The sequence below is a fragment of the Panthera leo genome, chromosome D4 (assembly GCF_018350215.1).
Source record: "Panthera leo isolate Ple1 chromosome D4, P.leo_Ple1_pat1.1, whole genome shotgun sequence".
In the NCBI taxonomy this organism is placed as follows: domain Eukaryota; kingdom Metazoa; phylum Chordata; class Mammalia; order Carnivora; family Felidae; genus Panthera; species Panthera leo.
The window spans coordinates 92186396-92206584 of NC_056691.1; the positions used below are offsets into that span (position 1 = coordinate 92186396).

General features: G+C 65.6%; 1 protein-coding gene across 2 annotated transcripts in view; it reads left to right on the forward strand.

The window, feature by feature from the left end:
* Positions 1 to 658: 658 nt before the first annotated feature.
* NOTCH1 (notch receptor 1) overlaps positions 659 to 20189 on the forward strand; it is a 44261-nt gene continuing 24730 nt past the window's right edge. Inside the window, exons 1-4 of one of the 2 annotated variants that reach the window (XM_042913704.1) lie at positions 659 to 821; positions 2522 to 2603; positions 19032 to 19294; positions 19775 to 20113. In XM_042913704.1, coding sequence (XP_042769638.1) covers positions 761 to 821; positions 2522 to 2603; positions 19032 to 19294; positions 19775 to 20113 — 745 coding nt within the window. In that variant the 5' untranslated portion in view covers positions 659 to 760. Of the gene's footprint in view, positions 822 to 2183; positions 2425 to 2521; positions 2604 to 19031; positions 19295 to 19774; positions 20114 to 20189 lie in introns of those variants that run through there. The other variant, XM_042913705.1, reaches the window with a different exon arrangement.

Consider the following 20189-nt stretch of genomic DNA (forward strand, 5'->3'; position numbering starts at 1 on the left):
TCCCTACGGCCGCCAAGGGCACGACTTCTTCCTGAGCTCTCGTGCCGCGCTCGGGGTCCCCCAAACTGCCTCGGGCGCTCCTCCCCACCTGCCCGAGCCCAGCTCCCCACGGCGCAAGGTCCCCCTAAGGCTCCTCTCCCCCAACTCCGCCCGCGCCTCCGCCGCTATTGAGATGCAAATCTTTTCCAATTGTCGGCCGGCTAAGCGACTGTCAGAGCCGGATCCTTCCGCAGCCCTGAACCAAACTTTTTGCCGCTGAAAACTTTCGAACAAGAAGTAGTCCCTAGGGCCGGCCCCCGACGCCTCTTCTCCCCACGGGGCCCCGTACCCCAGAGGACCCAGGCTCCGGATGCGCGCCCCGCCGGAGGAGACGCAGGGCAGGCGCGGTGCGCGCAGGGGCGCGGCCAGCGAGGGCGAGGGGTGCGGAGGGATCGGCGGGGCGGGCCCGAGGGGCGGGGCCGGCGGGCGGGGGCGGAGCGCGCGGCCGCCTGCGCCTCACTAGTGCCTCGGCCGCGGGAGGGAGCGCAGGGGCGCGGGGCGCGGGCGCGGGCGCGAGCGCAGCGGAGGAACGAGCCGGGGCGCCGAGCCGGGCCCGGAGGCCGTGGGGGCCCAGCGCCGCCCGCCCACCCGCCACGAAGCGGAGAGCCGCCGCGGGCCGCCGCCGCCCGTGGGACCGTCCGGCGCGCGCGTGTGCGCCAGATCCCCGCCGTCCCGGCGCAGGAGGCCGCCACCGGGCGCAGCGGGCAGCCGGCGGGCAGGCATGCCGCCGCTCCTGGCGCCCCTGCTCTGCCTGGCGCTGCTGCCCGCGCTCGCCGCACGAGGTAGGCGCCCGTCCGCGAGCCCGAAACTTTCCGCGCCCTTCGGAAACTTTGGCGGCGCCCTGCGCGCGCGCCCCGGGCGGCTGGGAACGGGCGGCCGGGGCGGTGGGGGGGGGGGCGGTGGGGGGGTGGGAGAGAGAACCGGGCGATCCGGGGCGCGGGGAGGACAGACCCTCCCCCGCGCCGCCCGCCCAGTCGGGCTGGACTCGCGCCGCCCGCGCCTGGACCCGGGTTTGAAGCCGGGCGTGGGGGCACTAGGGGCCCCCGGAGGCCCAGCCCCGGGCTCGTCCTTCATCAGCCACGCGTGGGGCTTGCCGCCGGGGCAGGCGGGCGAGCTGCCTACTACTTTTCGATTTGAATCGAGTCGGTTTTGGTTTCCTGTTGCTTTGGGGGCCATTTCTCTCTCTCCTCGCCTCTGGCCCGCGCCGGGGGCGGATGTTGGGGCGCGGAGTGTGGGGTCCCGGACGTCGCGTTGCCTTTACGGAGCTCTGCGGGGCGTGGTGGGCAGTGGGGCGCCGGGCGGACCGGCCTTCTCCCCATTTAGGAGAGTTCGCGAAGGGCCAGGCGGGAGGCGCGGACCGAGGGGTCTCCTTCCCACGCCTGATCGCTGCCCCCATGCCGGCTCATAGACAGTTTGGCGTGGGCGGGGGGGGGGGGGTGTGCGGAACACCCCGCCGCGACTGACTGGTGGCACTTTGACTTTTCGGAGTTCAAGTTTGGAAATCTTGCGAAGGTGGAGAGGGACCCGGAGAAGGAGCGCTTATCCCTCTCTCCACTTCGCATGGAGGAATCTAGTGGTGATTCCTTTCTATCTTCTCCTAAAAGTTGGAGGGGAGAATTAGATCCCCACTTTCAGAAGGTGGGGTCCCAAGTCACACCCCCTCCGCGCCCCCAGGAGGGGCTTCCTTTACACAGCGCTGGTAAAATGGGGAGGGGGCCACCTTATTAATGCCTTCTTGGGAATGGGGCCGAATTCCCTCCAAATGGGGCTCCTTCACCCCCCTCCCCTGGATGTAGCTGAGGATGCCTGCCCGAGGGAGCAGGTATTGGGTGTCCTGGAGGCGGGGCCAGGTCCCTGAGGTGCAGCCCCAGTGCCCCAGGAGGCGGCCCTGGTGACAATGGGCTGCTCTGATTCCGTAGCTGGCGCTTTGTTGGCGGGCGGGGCGTTGGGCTTTGCAGCTGTCGCTTTTTCCCACGAGCTGGGGGGGGTGGGGGTGGGGGGTGGGGAGTGTGCCCCCCCAGCACCGCCCCCTCACAGAACGTGTTTGAACAGCCAGACAATCTTGGTGGCTGGATAGGGGCCGTGGCCCCGTTGGGCTCCCCATTGAAGATAGGTGGGGGGGGGGGGTGGTGGTGCAGAGTTTGGGAGAGCCGCCCAGGGTCACCTCAGCTTTCCTCTACTGTTGTCCAGATGGCATTTCAGGCCACCCTTACCCACTTCGAGCGTGACCTGTCCACCTGCCGGCCAGCCAACCTGTTGTCCCTCCCCCCATTTCTGACTGCTGGAACTCTGGGCAGAACGTTGAAGCCCCTTGGGGTTCACGTTTGGGAGGGTTCGCGAGGTCTCCTGTCCCCAGCAACCCCATGACAAGGCAGAGCCTTCTAGGTGAGGGGTGGCTGTGTCCCTTGGGGTGGGTCCTTCCCTGGGCTCAGGGCCCCAGTGCCACCCGGGCTGACCTCTTGTCTTACCCCCCCCCCCCCAGGACTGCGATGTTCCCAGCCCAGCGAGAGCTGCATGAATGGCGGGAAGTGTGAAGTGTCCCCCAACGGCACGGAAGCCTGTGTGTGAGTACGCGCCCCTGCGCCCCTGTGGGGACCTGGTGCTTTTGTCGGGAGCAGAGCCCCTGCCTTCTGCAGCGGGGGCCCGCAGGGACAGAACACTGGGCCATTGTCTTCTGGAGATGGCCCAGAAGGCTGGGCGCGGTCACGTGTTACTTTTATTGGACAAAGTCTGGCAATTACTTAATCACCAGCAATTATGCTGCGTGTGGAGCTGGTCTGGCCGCTGGAGGTTCGAGCACGCCTTTGTGGGCCACCTCGGGCTCCTGGGGTGCTAGTCGGGAATTCCCGGTACCCTGCGTCTTGCTAAAATCCCTAAGAAACAATGACCCGCCAGGGAGGCTGTGGACCTTCTGGAGCGGCCCAGCCCCCGCGCCACCCTGCCCACGGGGAGTGCCTCCTCCAGGCAGGTGAGTGCAGTGCCTCAGGCAGAAGTGGCTATTTTAATGCCAAGCCCACCCCCCTGGGCCTTCGGTCTCCCCCAGCTCACTTTCTCTGACCTCAGGTGAGGTTGGGGGGTGGCTTGGCTTCTGTCACGGCATCTACAGCTCCGACTCCCGAACCCTCCATCCAGTCCATCGCCCGCCCAGCGTTGGGCCCTTGGCTGGGAAACCCGCGCGCGCGCGCTTGTGTGTGTGTGTGTGTGTGTGTGTGTGTGTGTGTGTGTGTGGTACAGCCCGCAACCCACCCTGATGGGGCAGGGGGCGTGTTAGAGTCCGCTCCCTCCCTGTGCGCTCTGGCCCCGGGAAGTTTTTCTCTCGTGGTTGATGCCCTTCAGCTTGACTTTGTCCCTGGTGGGAAATATGAGGAGGTGCTTGGTGGCTGGAGAAAGGCCCCCCCCCCCCCCCCATGGAGGGGAGCTAGAGGGAGAAGTGGCTCCCCAGCCGTCCTCCGTCCCGGTCCTCGGCGTGCCGCATTCCCACTGCTCGGGGCCCCTTCCCTTGACAACCCTTGGCCCGTGGGCTAGCAGCCCCCCCTTCACTGCCCCACCCTCCCCGAACTGAAACCAATTAAGCAGGTCTGTGAGCAGTTTCTTAGACAAAGAGGATTGTGTCTTTGTCAGATGCTAATGAATGCACACTACTTTTTTTTTTTTTTTTTTTTTTTTTTTTTGCTTTTTTGGGGCCTTTTTCTTCTCCTGCAGAAGCCTCACCGACGCCTGATGCCCTAAATCTTGCTTCCTTCCATTCAGAGACCGACAGCTGGGATTCAGGGGAAGCGCAGCGGCTATTGTCGGGAGGAGGATTAATGCTGTGTGATTAATTATGCGTGGCTTCCCAGAATGCACGACTCCCTTCCCGCCTGCCCCACGCCCGCTCTGGCCCTGTGCTCACCCATGGGGCCTGGGGAAGGTCTCCGGACCTGTGCGGAGGGCTTTGGGAAGGCAGGAGGGGTGCTGTGCCACCAGGGAGCAGGGACAGACTGGCCCAGGGGACCCTGGAGTCTCCGCGGGCTGGAGCCTGGGCCACAAGGGGGCTCCTGCAGCCCCCTGCTTGCATAGGGGTGAGACGCTTCTAGGGGACAGGGCGACAGTGTGCGTGCTCCCCACCCCTCCGACCAAACCAGGCCACTGATCAGGGCTTGGGCGCCGGCCTTGTCTCCTCCCTGGGGCCTGGGGCCCCCTCCTCCTTGGCGGGAAGCCTGCCTCAGTCTGGCCTGGCACTCGGCCGAGCTTGGCCCACAGAGACCCCATTGTGCACACCCCACAGATCCACTTGGAAGACGGAACGGAAGTGCCATTCTCAGAGGCCCCACCTCTGGGTGGCACTGTGCTGGAGCCTGGGGACCAGAGCGGGGACGGGGCGACAGCCGGGTCCAGCTGCGGAGGGGCACAGGTCTGGACTCATGGTGCGGTTTGGGGACGCTGTGGCCGCTCCCGTGAGGGGCCCTGGCTCCCTCTGCCCCTGGGGCCTGTGCCTCTGGCTGGGCCCTTCTGTTCCCGTGAAGCCCCAGAGGGTCTGCTATATGGGTGGCCTGGCCCTCGCGGCTGAGCGGGGAAGACACCTTCCTTCCTCAAAGGTGTTGGGGTGCGGGCTTCTGGTGCCAACCTGGGTGGAAACTCCGACTCTGTAGCATTCACCCCGGCCTCTCGGAAGGTTCTTTGACTTTCCGAGCTGGTCTGCTGGCTCCCCTATGGATAGGGTGTGGGAAACGGTCGTGTCACCGTGCCCGGCGCATTAGTACCTGGTGAATCATCTGTTTCCACCCCAAAAGAGAAGGAACCTTCCCCAGAAGCTGCTAGTCAGGTGGCTGCAGGGCTCAGCATCGGAAAAAGAGGTTTCTGTCGGCGTGAAAGCCCTCCCAGGGCGTCACCGAGTAGCTGAGGTGTAGCGGAGCTGCGGAGGGAAGACCCGCCGCCTGTCCCTGTGGGCAGAGCACCATCCCTGCAGGGCTGCTGTGCGGGGTGGCCCTGCAGGCAGGCCCAGGGGGTCATCGAAAGGCTTCTGGGGCCTGCCTGGTCCTGGACTGAGAGCGGAGGCCCCAGGGTTGCTGGGACAGTCTCCCTGCCCGCGGGAAAGTCTGTTCCACTGGGCGCCTTCCAGGCGATCGCAGAAGCGGAGTGCGCCATCGCGCTCAGAGGGCAAGTCCAGCTGGCTGGCCGGTGGCGGGCTTTAGCTTTGGGCCATCCGGTATTTGAGGCCTGGCTGCGCCACCTGCTAGCTCTGTGACCCCAGGTCGTCGGGTCACCGGAACTCAGGTTCCCCGTCAGTAGCGTGGGGCTGACACGATTGATCTCTCCGGGGCACGAGGATTGCATAAGAGCGGCAGGCTTTAGACACCGGCTGAGCGTCCGTTTCTTCCCTGCCTTCTCCTTTTGAGCTGACAGGGCTGGTTTCGGGATCCTCCTTCTCGAATGTTTAGTTGGCTAATGAGTGAATTCGGAGAACCCAAAAGGTGCTGCCTGGTGGTCCCACGCCGGGTGCTGCGTGGGGAGGGGCTCCTGGGGATTTTGTCACCTGCGGGGGACTCTGATCAGCAGTCCTGTCTGCTTTTTCCCAAAGACACCTTTGAGCACCTGCCGTGTGCTGGGTTTTCTGCTCGAGGGCCTTGGCATGGCAGGCTCAGGTCAGACACAGCCCCTGCCCCCACGGAGGGACAGGAGAGGCGACAACGGTGCATGTGACCTGTCAGGCGGAGGGGAGCTCAGTGTGGCTTGAGCCTGGCCTGACGTGGCTCCCACCAAGCCCGCGGCACCATGTGGGGTCAGGCCTGGGGTGGGGGTGGGGGGTAAGCGAGCGCAAAGACCTCGGTGGCTGCCGGGATCGAAGAGTGCGGAGTGGCGCCTGGCCCGGCCTCTCTTCTTAAACTCCGAAGCGTGTGTTCTAACCACTGCCCTGTCTTGCCTGCACTGCCCGAGGCCTCCGTGGCCAGTCTCCGAGGAAGCGGGGCCGGACGACAACTTCCCTTTAGAAGAGGAGGTTCAGAGGCTCCGGCGGGAAGTGCCTTGGGCCTCTGCTTCCGGGGGACCTAACGTTTCGCGTCTCCTGCCGCCTAGTTTGGATGTTTCCATTGAGTCACCTGGGAGTCTGGGGCGAGGCTGGGGGAGGAACAGGTGAATTCTCAGGTCTGCTACAAGGCTTCCTCTGTTTATGCGGCTTCAGCTTTGGGGCCAGGTAGGAAAACACATGTCAGACACCCACTGTGAACCAGAACGTTCTCCCCTGCTGGGAGACGCGGCAGGGAACGTGCCTTCTTTCCAGGAAGGTGCCTCTTTGGACGGGGCCCTGCCTCTGAACAGCAGCTAACGTTTTTTCCACTGAAAAGAAATACATATTTTTTTTTAAAGAGAAAGGAAACTATGCCCTTAGCAGGAAGAGGGTGGGGCGGGCCGAACCCTTGGCTGGCAGAGGAGAAGCCCTTCATCAGGACGTCGGGGGGCACAGCCCGGGTGCTGGGACTCCCGGGAGGATGGCAGCGGGAGAGGGCCCGTGGGACACCTCTGCTCCACCCCGCTAAGTGCCAGAGTGCAGCGTGAGACCCCCGCGGGCCGGACCCCAGCACCGACTCCCCTCCTCATCCTCTGTGCCCTCGATGGGCGGCGGGGCCCCCTGGGCAGTGCCTGGCTGAGGGGTTGCACCCTCCTGGGGTGGGGAGGGCACCTTTCCTGTTTCGTGTCTTGTCTATAAATAGTGAAAGGATGTGGCTTTGTCGAGTTGATTGAGCAGCTAGATTGCTTTCCTCAATAACGTAACACTCACAACTCCACGCACAGACAGCTGCTTTTATCTGGCCTCATAAAACCCCTGGCAGACGGTTTACTCCCCTGGCTCACCCCCCCTCCAGGTGGTGGCCAGCTCTGCTCTGCTCGGCTGCTTTTTTTTTTTTCATCGCCAGTTTACAGGTGGGAAAAACTGAGGCTGAGGGGAAGAGGCGGGGCAGGAGAGGGGGGGGATCTGAAGCCGGCTTACGTCAGCTCTCACCTTCGTGTGCAGGCTCGTCCAGAGTCCCAGAGGCTTTTACGAGCAGCTGACTTCGGGGCATCGTGACCGTGGGTCAGGATGTGTCTGATGATCCTGAAGTTTCCCAGTCCCGCTGGGGCCTGACCGTCTCTGGTTGGGTACGTGGACCCGGGCCTCGGTTTCCCCCTCTATACGTGAGGGAGCTGGCTTTGGGGGCTCCTGGAGTTCTCCTGCGGGTGCGGCCCAGCAGGACCCCTGCACAGGCCTGTAAACGCCTGGGTGGTGGCCACAGGTGGTGGGGGCGGAGGTGCCCGGGAGTCAGGCCTCCTGCCTGGCAGGTTCCGCAGGTCTGGGGCCAGGGCCAGGGCTAGGCTCCGGGGCGTTCTCACCACCTGGCCCACCCGCCAGGAGGGGGGCGGGTCCCTGCAGAGGGGGCCGAAGTTGACAGGTGTTCTGGAGGAAGGCCCTTCTCTGAAGCAGCCTGGGTGGGCTTCTGGAGACCTCGCCCCGCCCCACCCTGCTCCTGGGACGCGGGTTGACAAATAGATTTGGGGGGCAGTGGATACCCGTATGGGGGTTTTGCTGGTCGGTCACACGCACCATAAATTCTGTTATTTTAGCCACTTGAAGTGTACGATTCGGGAGCATCTAATACGTTCACGAGGCTGTGCAACTACCACCATTATCTGCTTCCAAAGCTTTGCCGCCGCCCCCCCCCCCCCGCCCCGCCCCGGTCCTACTCTCATGGCCTGTCTGGGGCCTGCACCTGTCCTCTCCCGCACTTGGGGCTTGCGTCCACCTTGCTGCCCCCGGCGCGAGTAAAAACGCTCCTCCCGCCGCATCCCTACAGCGCCTGCGTGCTCCCCCTCCGGGCCCGGCCCACTAAGTAGTCATCCCGTTTTCCCAGCCCCCCCCCGCCCCGACCCTGGCAAGCCCCGGTCTGCTCTCCGTTTCTGGATTGGCCTGTCCTGGACGTTTCACACGAGTAGAGCTCCCCCTGCCCCAAGCGGGGCTTGGCATGTCCCCGGGGGAGTCGCCCGGGAAAGCCTGGCACGCCTGCGGCCCCGGCCTGCTCAGGCTCCAGGTTCCCTCGCGGCCTGTGCTCTTGCCAGCCCCCACGCGGTGGCGGCCTGAGGAGCCCGCAGGGCCGCAGAGCTGAAGCCCTGCAGGGGTGCGGTGGGAGGAGGGTTTTGACTGAGCACTTACTGTGTGCCAGGGGCAGGCAAGGTGGACGCAGGCCCTAAGTGCAGGAGAGGAGAAGGGACGTTTGAGAACCAGACTGGAGGACAGACAGTAGCCAGTGAGAGAAGAGTAGCTGTGCCATCGTCACCTACTGTGTGCGGGGCCGGGTGCTGTGGGGACAGCCCAGCTGGGTGCACCAGGCCTGCTGCAGCCTCGGGGTGAGTCCGCTGTGGGGGGGCGGCAGGCACGGGGGCCGGGCCAGGTCCCAGGCGGCAGAGCCCCAGCAGAGGATGTATGGCGGGAGCGGGCGGGCCCCTGGCCCCACCATCTGCCTGCTTGGGGGTCTTCCCGTGGGGTGAGAGCGCGTCTTTCCCTGGATTCTCAGTGTCAGCCCAGACTTCTATCCCTTGGTGGGTGTGTGTGTGTGGGGGGGGCACTGTGCATCTCCGAGACCCCGGGGAACTCTCGGCAGAAACACCCCATATTTCACCATCAGGCGGTCCCTTCTGACCCCGCACCCACCTTAGGTGGCCCCCAAACAACTTTCCCCACTTTCCCCTAAGCTCAGGGGCAGGGATCAGCAGGGATCAGGATGTCTGTCATTAACACCTTAGAGTGAATTAGGTTAAGCATTGTCCTCTCTCTGATGCAAAGCTGCTGCTTTGAGCGGGTTGTGGACACCTCTGAGAGGCCGGGCTTCTCGGCTTCTCCCACCAGGCGGCCTGCCCCTTCTGCTGCCCTTTGTTGGGCTGGGGGCTTTCTCTGGAGGTCAGCCCTGGGGCTTCCCTCGCCCGAGCGAGAGGGCTGTCTGGGGCTCCCAGCTTCCTGGAAGGAGTCCTGCTTTCCAATAGGCCTTGGTCAGGGGGAGGCGTGCACTGGGGAGCCTGGCCTCCGACGGCCACCCCTGCGGTTCCCAAACCTGAACGTCCCTCTGGTACAGTTGCCAGCCCCTGCCGGGTCTCAGTCTGGCGGCCCAGTGCAGCGCTGGGGTGTCTCGGGATCAGGCCAGGCCCAGATGCTGCTTTTGTGGTCTCTTGACCCAGACAGCTCACCCCGCCAAGGAGGGGTCCCTCAGCCACAGGACACTTGCAGCTCATCTGGCCCCACTCCACAGGCTGCTCAGAGATGGGTGGGTGGCGGGTGGGAGCCGGTCTGATCAGCGGGAAGTCAGGCCGAATGCTAGGGGGTGGTCTCTGAGATTTTCACCAGAGACGTGGCCCCGTTACCACCTGTGCTGTGCGGTCTGGGGCTGGGACTCATCCTGGCCACGCCCTGAGCGGGTGAGAGGATTTGTCCCCAGCTGTCCCAGCTGACCCCTCGGTGGGCTGGCTGGCAGTCGTGTGCTCTCAGCGTTCCAGTTGGTTCGGTTGAGCTGGGAAAGCGGTCCCCTAGGCACTGTCCCTTCGTCACTGTCCCCTCGTCGCTCTGTCCCCTCGTCACTCTGTTGATGCTGGTGATTTGCTGAGCAAACCGCTCCCCCCACGGGGGAGCCGAGGCCGGATGGTCATGTCCATCCCACTGTGAGGGGTGGGGTCTGAGAGGTGGCCACAGGACATCCGAGACGCCTGCCCACCCACCCTGAGAGTTCTGGGACCCACACGGGTCACTGGGTTGGGCTGGGAAGAAGCTGTTGCTGTCCCTGGGGACCCTTCCGGGCCAGCCTCCTGCCGTCTTCACCCCACGGTGGCGGCCCGGCCTGGGTCACAGTTTGAGCCACAGGCATCTGCCCAGGGGGCCACCGCTGTTGACCCTGTGCTGATGGGCCTGGGTTACCAGCCTGCTCCAGGCCCCTGGGGAGGAGTTTGCCCCCACTTACGCCTAGCTGGGCAGGCAGACCCAGGCCACAGCAGGCCTCCCACCAGCCCGGCCAGGCCGGGGGGCACCAGAGGATAGGGTGGGCGGGGAGAGCGGTAGCTGGAGGCCTCTGGAAGGGTCAGCCATGCCTTCACAGCAGGGCCTTGTCGCCGGGCTGGGGACCTGCCTCCCACCATTTCCTCCGCGTTGGTTTGTTGATGAGCGGAAACTATACAGTTACTGGAAATGAGACGTTTGGGGAAGAAGCCAGAGTTTTGAGTGTGTGTATTTTTCCCAACAGCTTTTTAGTAAGAGAGATGCTGAGTTCAGGCTGGGGGGTGGGGAGGGTCCTGCCCCTCGGGGCCCCGGTCTCCCCTCCCTCCCGAGAGGGCCTGGGTGAGGTCACTGCAGCGTGGGCCTTCCGGGTCAACCCGAGGACTCCTCCACCTGTCGGCCTGGCTGGTCCTGGCTCCCCCGGGGCAGCCCACGGGGCGGGGCTTCCCCCCTCTCTCCTCCCTCCAGTGGTCAGAATGAGGGCGGCCTCGGCCCTGTCTGGTTGAGCGCCAGATCGGGGAGCCAGGCGTGGCCGTGAGCCCCAGCATCCGTGTGTGGCTGGGGCTCAGAGTGGGGTGGCACCCTGCCCGGTGGTCCGGGGCCCCGGGTCCGGGCTCGGCTGGCCCCTGCGCTATGCTCACTCGGGCCTGGGCCAGCGATGGGGGTGGGCGCAGAGCCGGAAGTGGAGGCCCGAGCAGGTGGGCGGCTCCAGGTTCTGGAAGACCTGGCTTCCAGCCTGCAGGGGGATGCCGTCTACACTGGTAGCCGTGTACTGGGCTTTCCCCCGTTGTAGCGCAGGGCTCCCGCAGGGCTGGGGTGGCGGCCCCACCACCAGCACCGGCTTCCTTCCACCTACCGTGTGGGCTCTGTGACCTTGGGCTGCCCACTCCCCTCTCTGAGGTCCTTTCCTTCAGGACCTTGAGCCGGGCAGAGCATCCCACAGAGTTGCTGGCCGGTGAAGGTGCCGTCCTTGGGGTGTCCCCTTTGTGTTCGTGTGACCGACTGGTCCCGTGTGCCACCCTCCCCCTTGTCCCGACACAACGCATTGGTTGAGGTTTCCTCTGTCCTGGAGCCCTTGCCTCGTGCTGCAAGGTCTCGTCCAGAAAGCTGTCCCAGAGACCAGCCCTGCTTCAGCATTTGGGCAAGGTCATGCTGGGACAGAAGGTCAAGTCCGGCCCAAGAACTTCCCAGTATCCCTGCAGGGGAAGAAACCCCTCCACAGGGCCCTGGACCCATGCCAACGGTCCCAGGACACCCGGGTGTCCCCAGAGGGTGACAGTGCAGGCCCCACCCTCGCCCCACCCCCACCCCGGGCCTGGTGCAACTGGCTGGATTCTGTCTCTGGTATTCGCTGTGCCCCAGGGCACCTTGGAGGCGGTGCTGGGCCCAAGGTGATAGCCAGGTGTGCAAACGTGGGGGGGGGTGTGGGGCCTGGTGGCCCGTGGGGCCGGCCGTGCTCGGTGGGTGTGAGTGAGGAGAGGAGGCCAGATAGAACGGGGCTGGTGACTGGTGCCGGATGGCAGTGACCTTTGGGACCCCTGCTGAGCGAATGCCTGTGCCTCGGCTTAGCCAGAGGCAGCCCACAGCTGGCCCTGACAGGGTCCGGGGCTGTCCCAGGGTCCTCGGCGGAGTGCAGCAGGGGCAGGCTGGGTGCGACCTCCGTCCCTGTCATCTCAGGAAAGCCTCCAGTGCTTTCCAGGTGGGAAAGCCACAGGGGTGCTACGGGCGAGGGTGCTGGTAGGTGCCCGGCACAGGTGTGACCAGCCCTCCTGCTGGACAGGGACCCGGAGAAGTCCCACCTGCCAGCTGGCTGGGAGGCTTCCTGAGTCCCAGAGCTCTCCCCCACGCCCCACCCCCAGCCGGGGTTTTGTGTTTCGGCTGAGCTTGTGGGACGTAAGAATGCATTGTGTGCTCCAGCCCTCCAGGTGTGGGAGGGTCGGGTGGCCAGGTGAGGAACCCAGGCCTCCCGGGCAGGGCATCGGGGGTCCAGGGGCACACACCCTCCCTCCTCCGTGCTCGGAGCTCCTGCTGGACCCTTAGCTGCCTCTAGGGGGGCGGCCCTGCTCTGACTGCCTGGGTGGCTGGCTCCTGGCCACACCGCCAGTGGCAGCAGAAGTTAGGAGTTGCATTCACATCCAGGTGGCACTGTGGGCATGATGCGCCTGAGCCCTGGTTTTCTCATCTGTGAAATGGGCCCAGCGTGTAGCTTCAGGGCCGTCGCGGGAACCCCACGAGCTGAAGCTGGCGGTCTAATTACGGGTCGTCTTTCATCCTCCTGGAGTCCACGTGAGGGGGTCCTTGGTGTCCTTGCGAGGCGCGGGGCACAGAACTGAGGTGCCCCTTGTGTGCTTGCCCTGGTCAGCCGCTGGGGTTGGGCGTACAGCCTTCTCCGCTCCCCACGTCCCCTGAGATGGCATCTGCTTCTGGGAGCAGAGGCGGGAAGTTGCCAGAATCATTTCTGGCTTTGGCGTGGAGCTTGGTCTGCAGTTGCTGACTTCATTAATCGAGTTTTGGATTAAGTCCTCCCTGTGGCCTCGTGAGCCTGTCGATTCCTTCATTGCATCCGAGCGATTGGGGTGCGGGTGTGGGTGCCGCCCTGCTGGGGAGCAGAGGCCCCCGAGGCTGTGGGGGGGGCCCGCAGGCGTTCTGGGGACACAGTCGAGGGAGGACACGCGTCCCAACCTTGTCTCTAGTTTGCGGCTCTGGCTTCTGGGAGACTGGGGGGTTGGGGGGGTGTGTGCAGCAGGTTTTTCTGACGTGCCTCACAGCCCTGGCGCTCTCGTGACCTTGGGGGACCCCGTGCTTGCTGTCCCTGCAAGCACCCGACCCCACACCATGGGTGGGCCTGGGTGCCTGCTGCCGGGCCAGCTCAGGAAGCCGCCGCTGCTTCCCACGTTGAGGGTGGGGCGGCTCTGAGTGACATGGGGACAATGAGCCATTTGGGGGCATTGTTTTCCCTGCGGTGGGAAAGGTGGCTTCCCGGGAGGGCAGGTGGTTCATCCTCCCACAAAGGGCTTCCCCCAGAGCCGAGGAAGGAAGCCCGAGCTGTTCCTGCGCTTCCTGTTCCCGGCAGATTTTAGACCGTCCAGAGATGCAACCTGGGGAGAAGATTGGAGACAAAGCCGGGAGCGCTGTCAGCAGCTGTTGGGGCCGGAAGGCCTGGGCCCTCGGGGAAGGCTGCACCCCCCCACCCCACCCCCGCCCGCTGGGCTGCTCTTTTGGGCTGTGGGTCTGTCAGGAAGAGCCCTCGCTGCCCCGAGGCCCTGGGAGCAGCCCCAGCCCACCAGGGGCCCCGATCCCCGCTGTGGTCGCCCCTGCACACCTGCCCCACCCTCACCCTGTGCCCCCTGAATGCAGGTCAGGTGGGGGAGGGAGCTGGAGCAGAAAGGGATAGAAGCCGGGAGACAGCCCAAGGCTGGTGGGGGGGGGCGGGAGGGGCTTGAGTGCAGCGGAGGTGCTGGCAGGGTCCTAGCCCGCCCCGCGGACAGGTGTCTGGACAAAAGCTTCTGCGGGTCTGAAAGGAAGCCGGGGACTTTGGGGGTGAGGGCAGCGGGCCAGTGCCCACTTGCCCCAAGTCTCTCCTCTCCTGGAGGCTTTGTTTCCCCAGAGCTGAGCTGTCCCTGCTGTCCCCAGTGGGAAAGGCCCCCAGCTCCACCCCCCTCCCGGGTAGGGCACAGGCCGGGGAGGCCCCTGAGCTCCCGCCTACCTACAGGCAGTGAGCAAATCACCACCTGGCAGCCAGTCCCTCCTGGAAGACAGGGGTTCCCTGCTGGGGTAGGGGGCGGGACTTGGACTGGCCTTTGCCTAAGGAGGGGCTGAGGTCCCGGGAGCGCCCCCAAGCCCTGCCCAGAGAAAGACCCGGCTCCTTGACCCCCATCTCATGGCTCCACCTGTAGGGGACTGAGGTCCTGGCCTCAGTCTGCCCCTGTAGCAAGGGGCCAGAGCTTTCCCCACCCAGTCCACGGGTGGCCCCAGGTAGGGGGGCTGGGACGTGGGTGGTTCTCTTCTTCCCAGGCCGGGGGTCTCAGAAACTCCTGGCCGAGCCGCGCAGGGGTGGGTGGGCCTGGCTTCGCGGCAGCGGCCCCGAGTGTTGTGGTTTGGGTGGAAGGCAGTGGCCTTGGCGGGCCTCTGCTTTGCACTGCGGTGCTGGGCTCTGGGAGGAGCTTCAGCCTCCCGTCCGTGCCCACCCCTTGTCACCAGGGGACTCCGGTGATGTGGCGTTGGCTGGCCCGTACAGCAGGAGCCCGAGGGCCCCAGACATCGCTTCCTGGGCAGAAAGCTCGAGGAGGGGCAGCAGTGGTGATTCGGGGAGGGGGCTTCTAGGCCCGCATTCTGCTCGGCAGAGGTGGAGTTGGTTAAGGAAGGGATGGCTACTTGCATCCAGGTGGCTTCTTGCTGTAAGGACGCGGGCTGCCCGGTGGCGGGGGCAAGGCGGTGCTGTGCTGCCCGGAGGTCCTGGTGGGTCAGCTCTGTGCAGGGGAAGTCCTGTGTCCCCACAGATGCCCTCAGACGCAGCAGCTCAGCTGGGCCGGTAAATCTGTTCCCAGAAACGCGGTAGGAAATACACACATCAAACGCAGTGCTGCCTAGAGTGAGTGCCCTCTGCCCAAACGGCCAGGTCACCAGATGAGGGGCACGTGCGGTCCCCTTGACCCCCACCCCCGCTGCACTCCTGGGAAACTGAGGTCCCGGCAGGCAGAGTGGGGCGGGGAGCCCCCCCTGCACCCACCCCTCCCACCCCCCGAAGTTCCTCTGATCGAACTGCATTTCAGCTGTGCCCCCAGGAGGCACCTGTCCTGGAGAATCTCGGGTTCCTCCTGCAGACACAAGGAGGGGTGCCACCTCACTGCCCCCCACCGGCTGGTGGGGGGGGGGGGCGCAGGGCCCCACCCCCGGACCACAAACTCCTTGAGGGCAGAACTGAGTACAGCACTTCTCACTGCTTAGTCCTTCGTCTCTTCCTAGTTTGGGGCAGAGGGAGCTGTCATCTGTCCCCTGGGGGTGGCAGATGGCCGCTTAGCTTAGAAAAGAAAACAGCGCAATTTAGAATTAGTCCCGGGTGAAAGGTCGAGGCACCGTCTGCCTCCGGATGCTCCCTCGACTTGCATTTCTATGGAGCGGCGCTGGCGGGCGGGGAGGGCGGGAGCCAGCACAGTGGAAATATTGAGGCGGGGAACAAAGCGTCCTCGTCCTCGGCTGTGGGACCACAGGCCCGGCAGCCATTTGGCGCTCCTTGCGGGGCAGGGGGACAGGGTGTCTGCCTGAAGCCCGGCCCCCTGGTGGTCCCTCCACAGCCCTTCCCCTGGAGCCACCCCCCCCACCTGTCACTCACCTGCTGCTTGGGCTGCCTGGGGGTTCCAGGACAGGACAGGACCACAGGCAGGGGGAGGAGCAGACACTGGGTGGCCTCCTCCAGGAGGGGCGCAGGGCCGACAGGAGGGCTTGCTTAGGTCACTCGAGGCCCTGAGCTGGGCCCGCTGTAGGAAGCCTCTCAATTTCGAGGCAGGTGTGGGGTACGGTTTTCCTCGTCAAGCCCGCCAGGGGCCTGCACTGACCCCCCCCAGGTCCAGCGTGGAGGACAGACTGGGCACGTCCAAGCAGGGGCCTTATGGTCCCTCCGGCCCCCACAGGGAAGTCTGGGTGGCGTGGGCAGAGGGGGCCCCAGGGGGGCGTCCCCGCAAAGCTCCAGCATACGGCCAGGTCGGGGGAGAGGCGCTCGCAGGTGCAGAGGAGAAAGCAACGGCCCGGAGCTGGAGCACCCCAGAGTGGGGGTGGCGGGGAGGGTGGCCTCGGGACTGGCCCAGATGTCCGCGCTCGCCTCTAGGCCCAGACGCTGTGCCGGGCTGGGTGCTTCCTCTTGGCTCAGGCTCCCGGCCCAGCCCCGGTCGTACCTCGGACCCCACGCACCACACAAAACACCTGCCTCTACTGTTCCGTCTCCAGGGGCCGCCCCTCCTGTAGCTGGGGCGCTGACGGTGCCCGGCAGCCGTGGGGCTGGGCGGCGTGCCTTCGCGGCGGTGTCCGCCTGGCCTGGGCAGGAGCAGGGGAGACAATGGGCCCTGTCAGCTGCCGCCTTCCCCCGCGGAGGAGCCTCCTTGGCTCCTGCCCCGCCCGCCCTGGTTGGCGGCCCGCCGCGCCCGGCTGGGAGCAGCTGCCGCCCGCGTCCCCGGCCACAGGCGCACCTGCTCCCCGGCCAGCCTTTGTCCGCACTACCGACCCCTGATTTATTGGCATGTTTTCCCTTGCTGGCCCGGCGTAACCCGGCCTCGTTGGCTAGGATGTGACCCGTCCAGGTGGGTTCTCCCACAGTCTTCCCACGGGGGTCCCCACTCGGGGGGGGGGGGGCGGGCGGGGGGCTGGAGAGCAGGGGCCCGTTCACAGGGATATTGTCCCGTGGCTGGAGGGTCTGGGGTGTGCGTCCGGGCAGAGCCTTCTGGTGCCTCTGGGGACGCCCAGCGTCCTGACGAGTTAGGGATTGGTCTGGTGGCAGGGGAGCCCCAGGGACACCCTCTGGGACCACGAAGGCCTCCCCCACCTTCAAGCCAGCAGGGCTCAGAGAGGGAGAGGGTGGTGTGGATAAGGCGGGCTCCCACCCTGCTCTGATGACCAAGCGCCCTCTCTCCGGTACCCACCACCCGCCCGCTCCGTCAGTGGCTGGGAAAGAAAAAAGAGCCTTTTCTCCAAGCGGTGAGCGCTGGCCAGCTCCCGCCTGACAATGGAGGGCATTGATAGGTTGGGGGAGGCGCTGCCTTGCCCCCCCCATCCCCCATCGCTGCACTCCGAGCCCACAGTGCCACTCGGGCCGGGACCAGGCGGTTTGTAACTGGATCCGAGCACCCCCTTCCCCAGCCTCCTGGGGTGTGGCCGTGCCGGGGTGAGGGGACCTGCTCCTGGGGTCTGTCCGTCTCACAGGAGCCGGCCGGCCCCACTGCGCCCTTCTGACCAGGCTGGGCAGGAGCCTCACTCCGCCTGAGTTCCCTCCCTGGGGCCCCGGAGGCGACTTGTTTTCTTTAAGCCAGTTGGTTTGGGACTTTTGGCTTCTGACAACAGATGGTGAGCCCCAGTGGCCATTTCGTGTTGTCCTTGTCCGCCGCACCCAAGCCGTAGCCGCAGAGAAAAGCCCTCGGGGAGACAGATGCCTCCCAGGCATGCAGAGACCCCGAGACCCCAGCCCCTCCGACGGCCACCCCACCCATGCAGGCTTGATTCCAGTCCCTGGGTCAGGCGCAGTGGGGGGGGGGGGGGGGGGGGAGGCAGTGAGGACAAGCAGGCTGCCCTCTGCTGAGGGTGGAGGTCCCCAGTGTCCCAGTGTGATGGGTGGGCTCTGAAAGCAGGGGTGTTTTCATGTTTGGGAGAGCTCCCTCTTCATCCGGGGACCCGAGGTTCCCCGCCAGCCCCCGCCTCTGCCAGGGAGAGGAGGCCCCGCCCACCCAGGGCCCAGGACTGTGGGTGCAGCGTCCCGGCTGCCTTCCCAGGCCATGGCGGCCCGGGGGCGGGCCGGGGGCACGTTATGCCTCAGAGGCTTTGCCCCTGGGAAGAACAATGCCTGGCTGGTCCCAGAGCCTTTCCTGAGCTTTTCCCTCGAGTACAAGGCCACAAGGTGACCTCGATGGGCAGTTTGTGGCCCAGGCTCCAGAAGCCGGACCAACAGGTGGCCAAGGGAGGCCCTGTGGTGGGGTGACATGTGCTGAGCCCTGTCCCTGCAAAGAAGCCGTGAGAACCCCCCCCCCTCCCGTTCATCTGCTCCTGTTGGAGACTGAGCAGTGCGCTGAGAGGCACAGCATAGACCCTGCAGACATGGTGGCCTTCACCCCCACGCTCCCCCTGCTCCCCCCTGCTCCCCCTGCTCCCCAGCCCGGCCGGCTCGCCAAGAGCTCAGGAAGGATGCTCCTCCTGGCACACCTTGATTTCTCCTGCTGGGAAATGGGTTTGTCTGCTCCCAGCTGATGTTGCCTGGACATCGTGCAGACTTGATGCCAAAGGAGGAGACCGTGTCTGGGCACTAAGTGTGGGTGGGGGATGGGCTGCCAGCTGGGGTGCTCCCAGTGGTGCTCCCGGCAGGTGAGACCCCCCCGGCGGGAGCCACTCTGCTGTGTCTGCAGCCTTATGTCTGTTGGTCGTGTGGGTGTTGAAAGAAGAGAAGCTTGGGGCGCCTGGGTGGCTCAGTCGGTTGAGCGCCGACTTCGGCTCAGGTCACGATCTCGCGGTCCGTGAGTTCAAGCCCCGCATCGGGCCCCTGTGCTGACAGCTCAGAGCCCGGAGCCTGTTTCAATTCTGTGTCTCCCTCTCTCTGACCCTCCCCCATTCATGCTCTGTCTCTCTCTGTCTCAAAAATAAATAAACGTTAAAAAAAAAATTAAAAAAAAAAAAAAAAAAAAAAGAGAAGAGAAGCTGGGGGGCGCCTGGGTGGCCCAGTCAGTTACCCGGCCGACTTCGGCTCAGGTCACGATCTCGCGGTCCGTGGGTTCGAGCCCCGCGTCGGGCTCTGTGCTGACCGCTCAGAGCCTGGAGCCTGCTCCCGACTCTGTGTCTCCCTCTCGCTCTGACTCTTTCTCTCTCTCTCAAAAATAAACAAACATTTAAAATTAAAAAAAAAAAGAAAAAAAAAAAAAAAAAAGTAAAGCTGCGGACCGTTTTATTACCCAAATAAGGCACGTTGGTTACAGAACAGCTTGAGGTAGAAAGAGGAGACCAGCCCCCCACACCAAAGGGTCTCGGGGCACCCCCTCCCTGGGAGCGGCTGTGGGCCCGTGTGTCCCCTTCTCTGCGGCCACGCAGACGCTCACGAGGGTTTGCAATCAGGTCCGGCCTCGCGGAGCCTTCCGGTCTCCAGCCCGTCGGCCCACGCGTGAGGTCGTGCGGCCCCCACCGCTGTCTGGTCCCGGGACGTGCCGCCCGCGGCGGGGCCCGACCGCGGCTGGCGCTCCCCGGGGACGGTGCGGGGGGCCGGGGCCGGGCGGACGGGGAGCCGGTGGAAGTAACCGCTCCGGCCTGTCTGCTGCAGCTGTAGCGGTGCCTTCGCGGGCCGGCGATGCCAGGCGCCCAACCCCTGCCTCAGCGCCCCCTGCAAGAACGCGGGCACGTGCCACGCGGTGGACCACGGCGGCCCGGTGGACTACGCCTGTGCCTGCCGCCTGGGCTTCTCCGGGCCCCTCTGCCTGACGCCCCGGGACAACGCCTGCCTCGCCAAGCCCTGCCGCAACGGCGGCACCTGTGACCTGCTCACGCTGACCGAGTACAAGTGCCGCTGCCCCCCCGGCTGGTCAGGTGAGGCCCCCCCCTGGCCCCGGCCCTCCCCCCACTGCCCGTGCACCGTGACGTGCTGGGAGAAGGCCAGGGCTTTCTGCAGTCCGTGACCCCCGCCCTCGAGTCCCCGGGCCCCTTTCCAGCCCCGACATCCGCTCCGGGAACCCCGGGGCTCCCTGCCTCTGCGAGGAGGGGGCCCTCCGTCTAGTGAGGTCCCCAGGGTCCGCTGGCCCTGCATCAGGACCTCCGACGGCGAGCTCTCCAGAGAACACGAACTCTGGAGGGGACAGTCTGGGTCCGGTCTCGGGGCCCCCTGCCCCCGCTGGCCGTGTGTCCCGGGAACCTCGGTCCCCATCTCCAGGAAGATGGCCGTGTCCCGTCGTGGGGTCCCGGCAATTAAAGAGACGGTGCTGACAGGTTTGCGCCAGGCTGGCACCTCCACGGTGCCTGGAAGTTGTCCCTGGACCCCGGCGTGACCCCTCCCCCCCCCTCGCCCCCCAGGGAAGATGTGCCAGCAGGCCGACCCGTGTGCCTCCAACCCGTGTGCCAATGGCGGCCAGTGCCTGCCCTTCGAGGCCTCGTACATCTGCCGCTGCCCGCCCGGCTTCCACGGCCCCACCTGCAGGCAGGACGTCAACGAGTGCGGCCAGAGCCCCGGGCTCTGTCGCAACGGAGGTACCTGCCACAACGAGGTCGGCTCCTACCGCTGCACCTGCCGCGCCACCCACACCGGCCCCCACTGCGAGCTGCCCTACGTGCCCTGCAGCCCCTCACCCTGCCAGAACGGGGGCACCTGCCGCCCCACGGGGGACACCACCCACGAGTGCGCCTGCCTGCCAGGTACTGCCCCGGGGAGGCCCCGGGGGTGCGGGTTGGGCCGGGGCTCGGAGGACGGTGTCCCAGCACACACAGGACG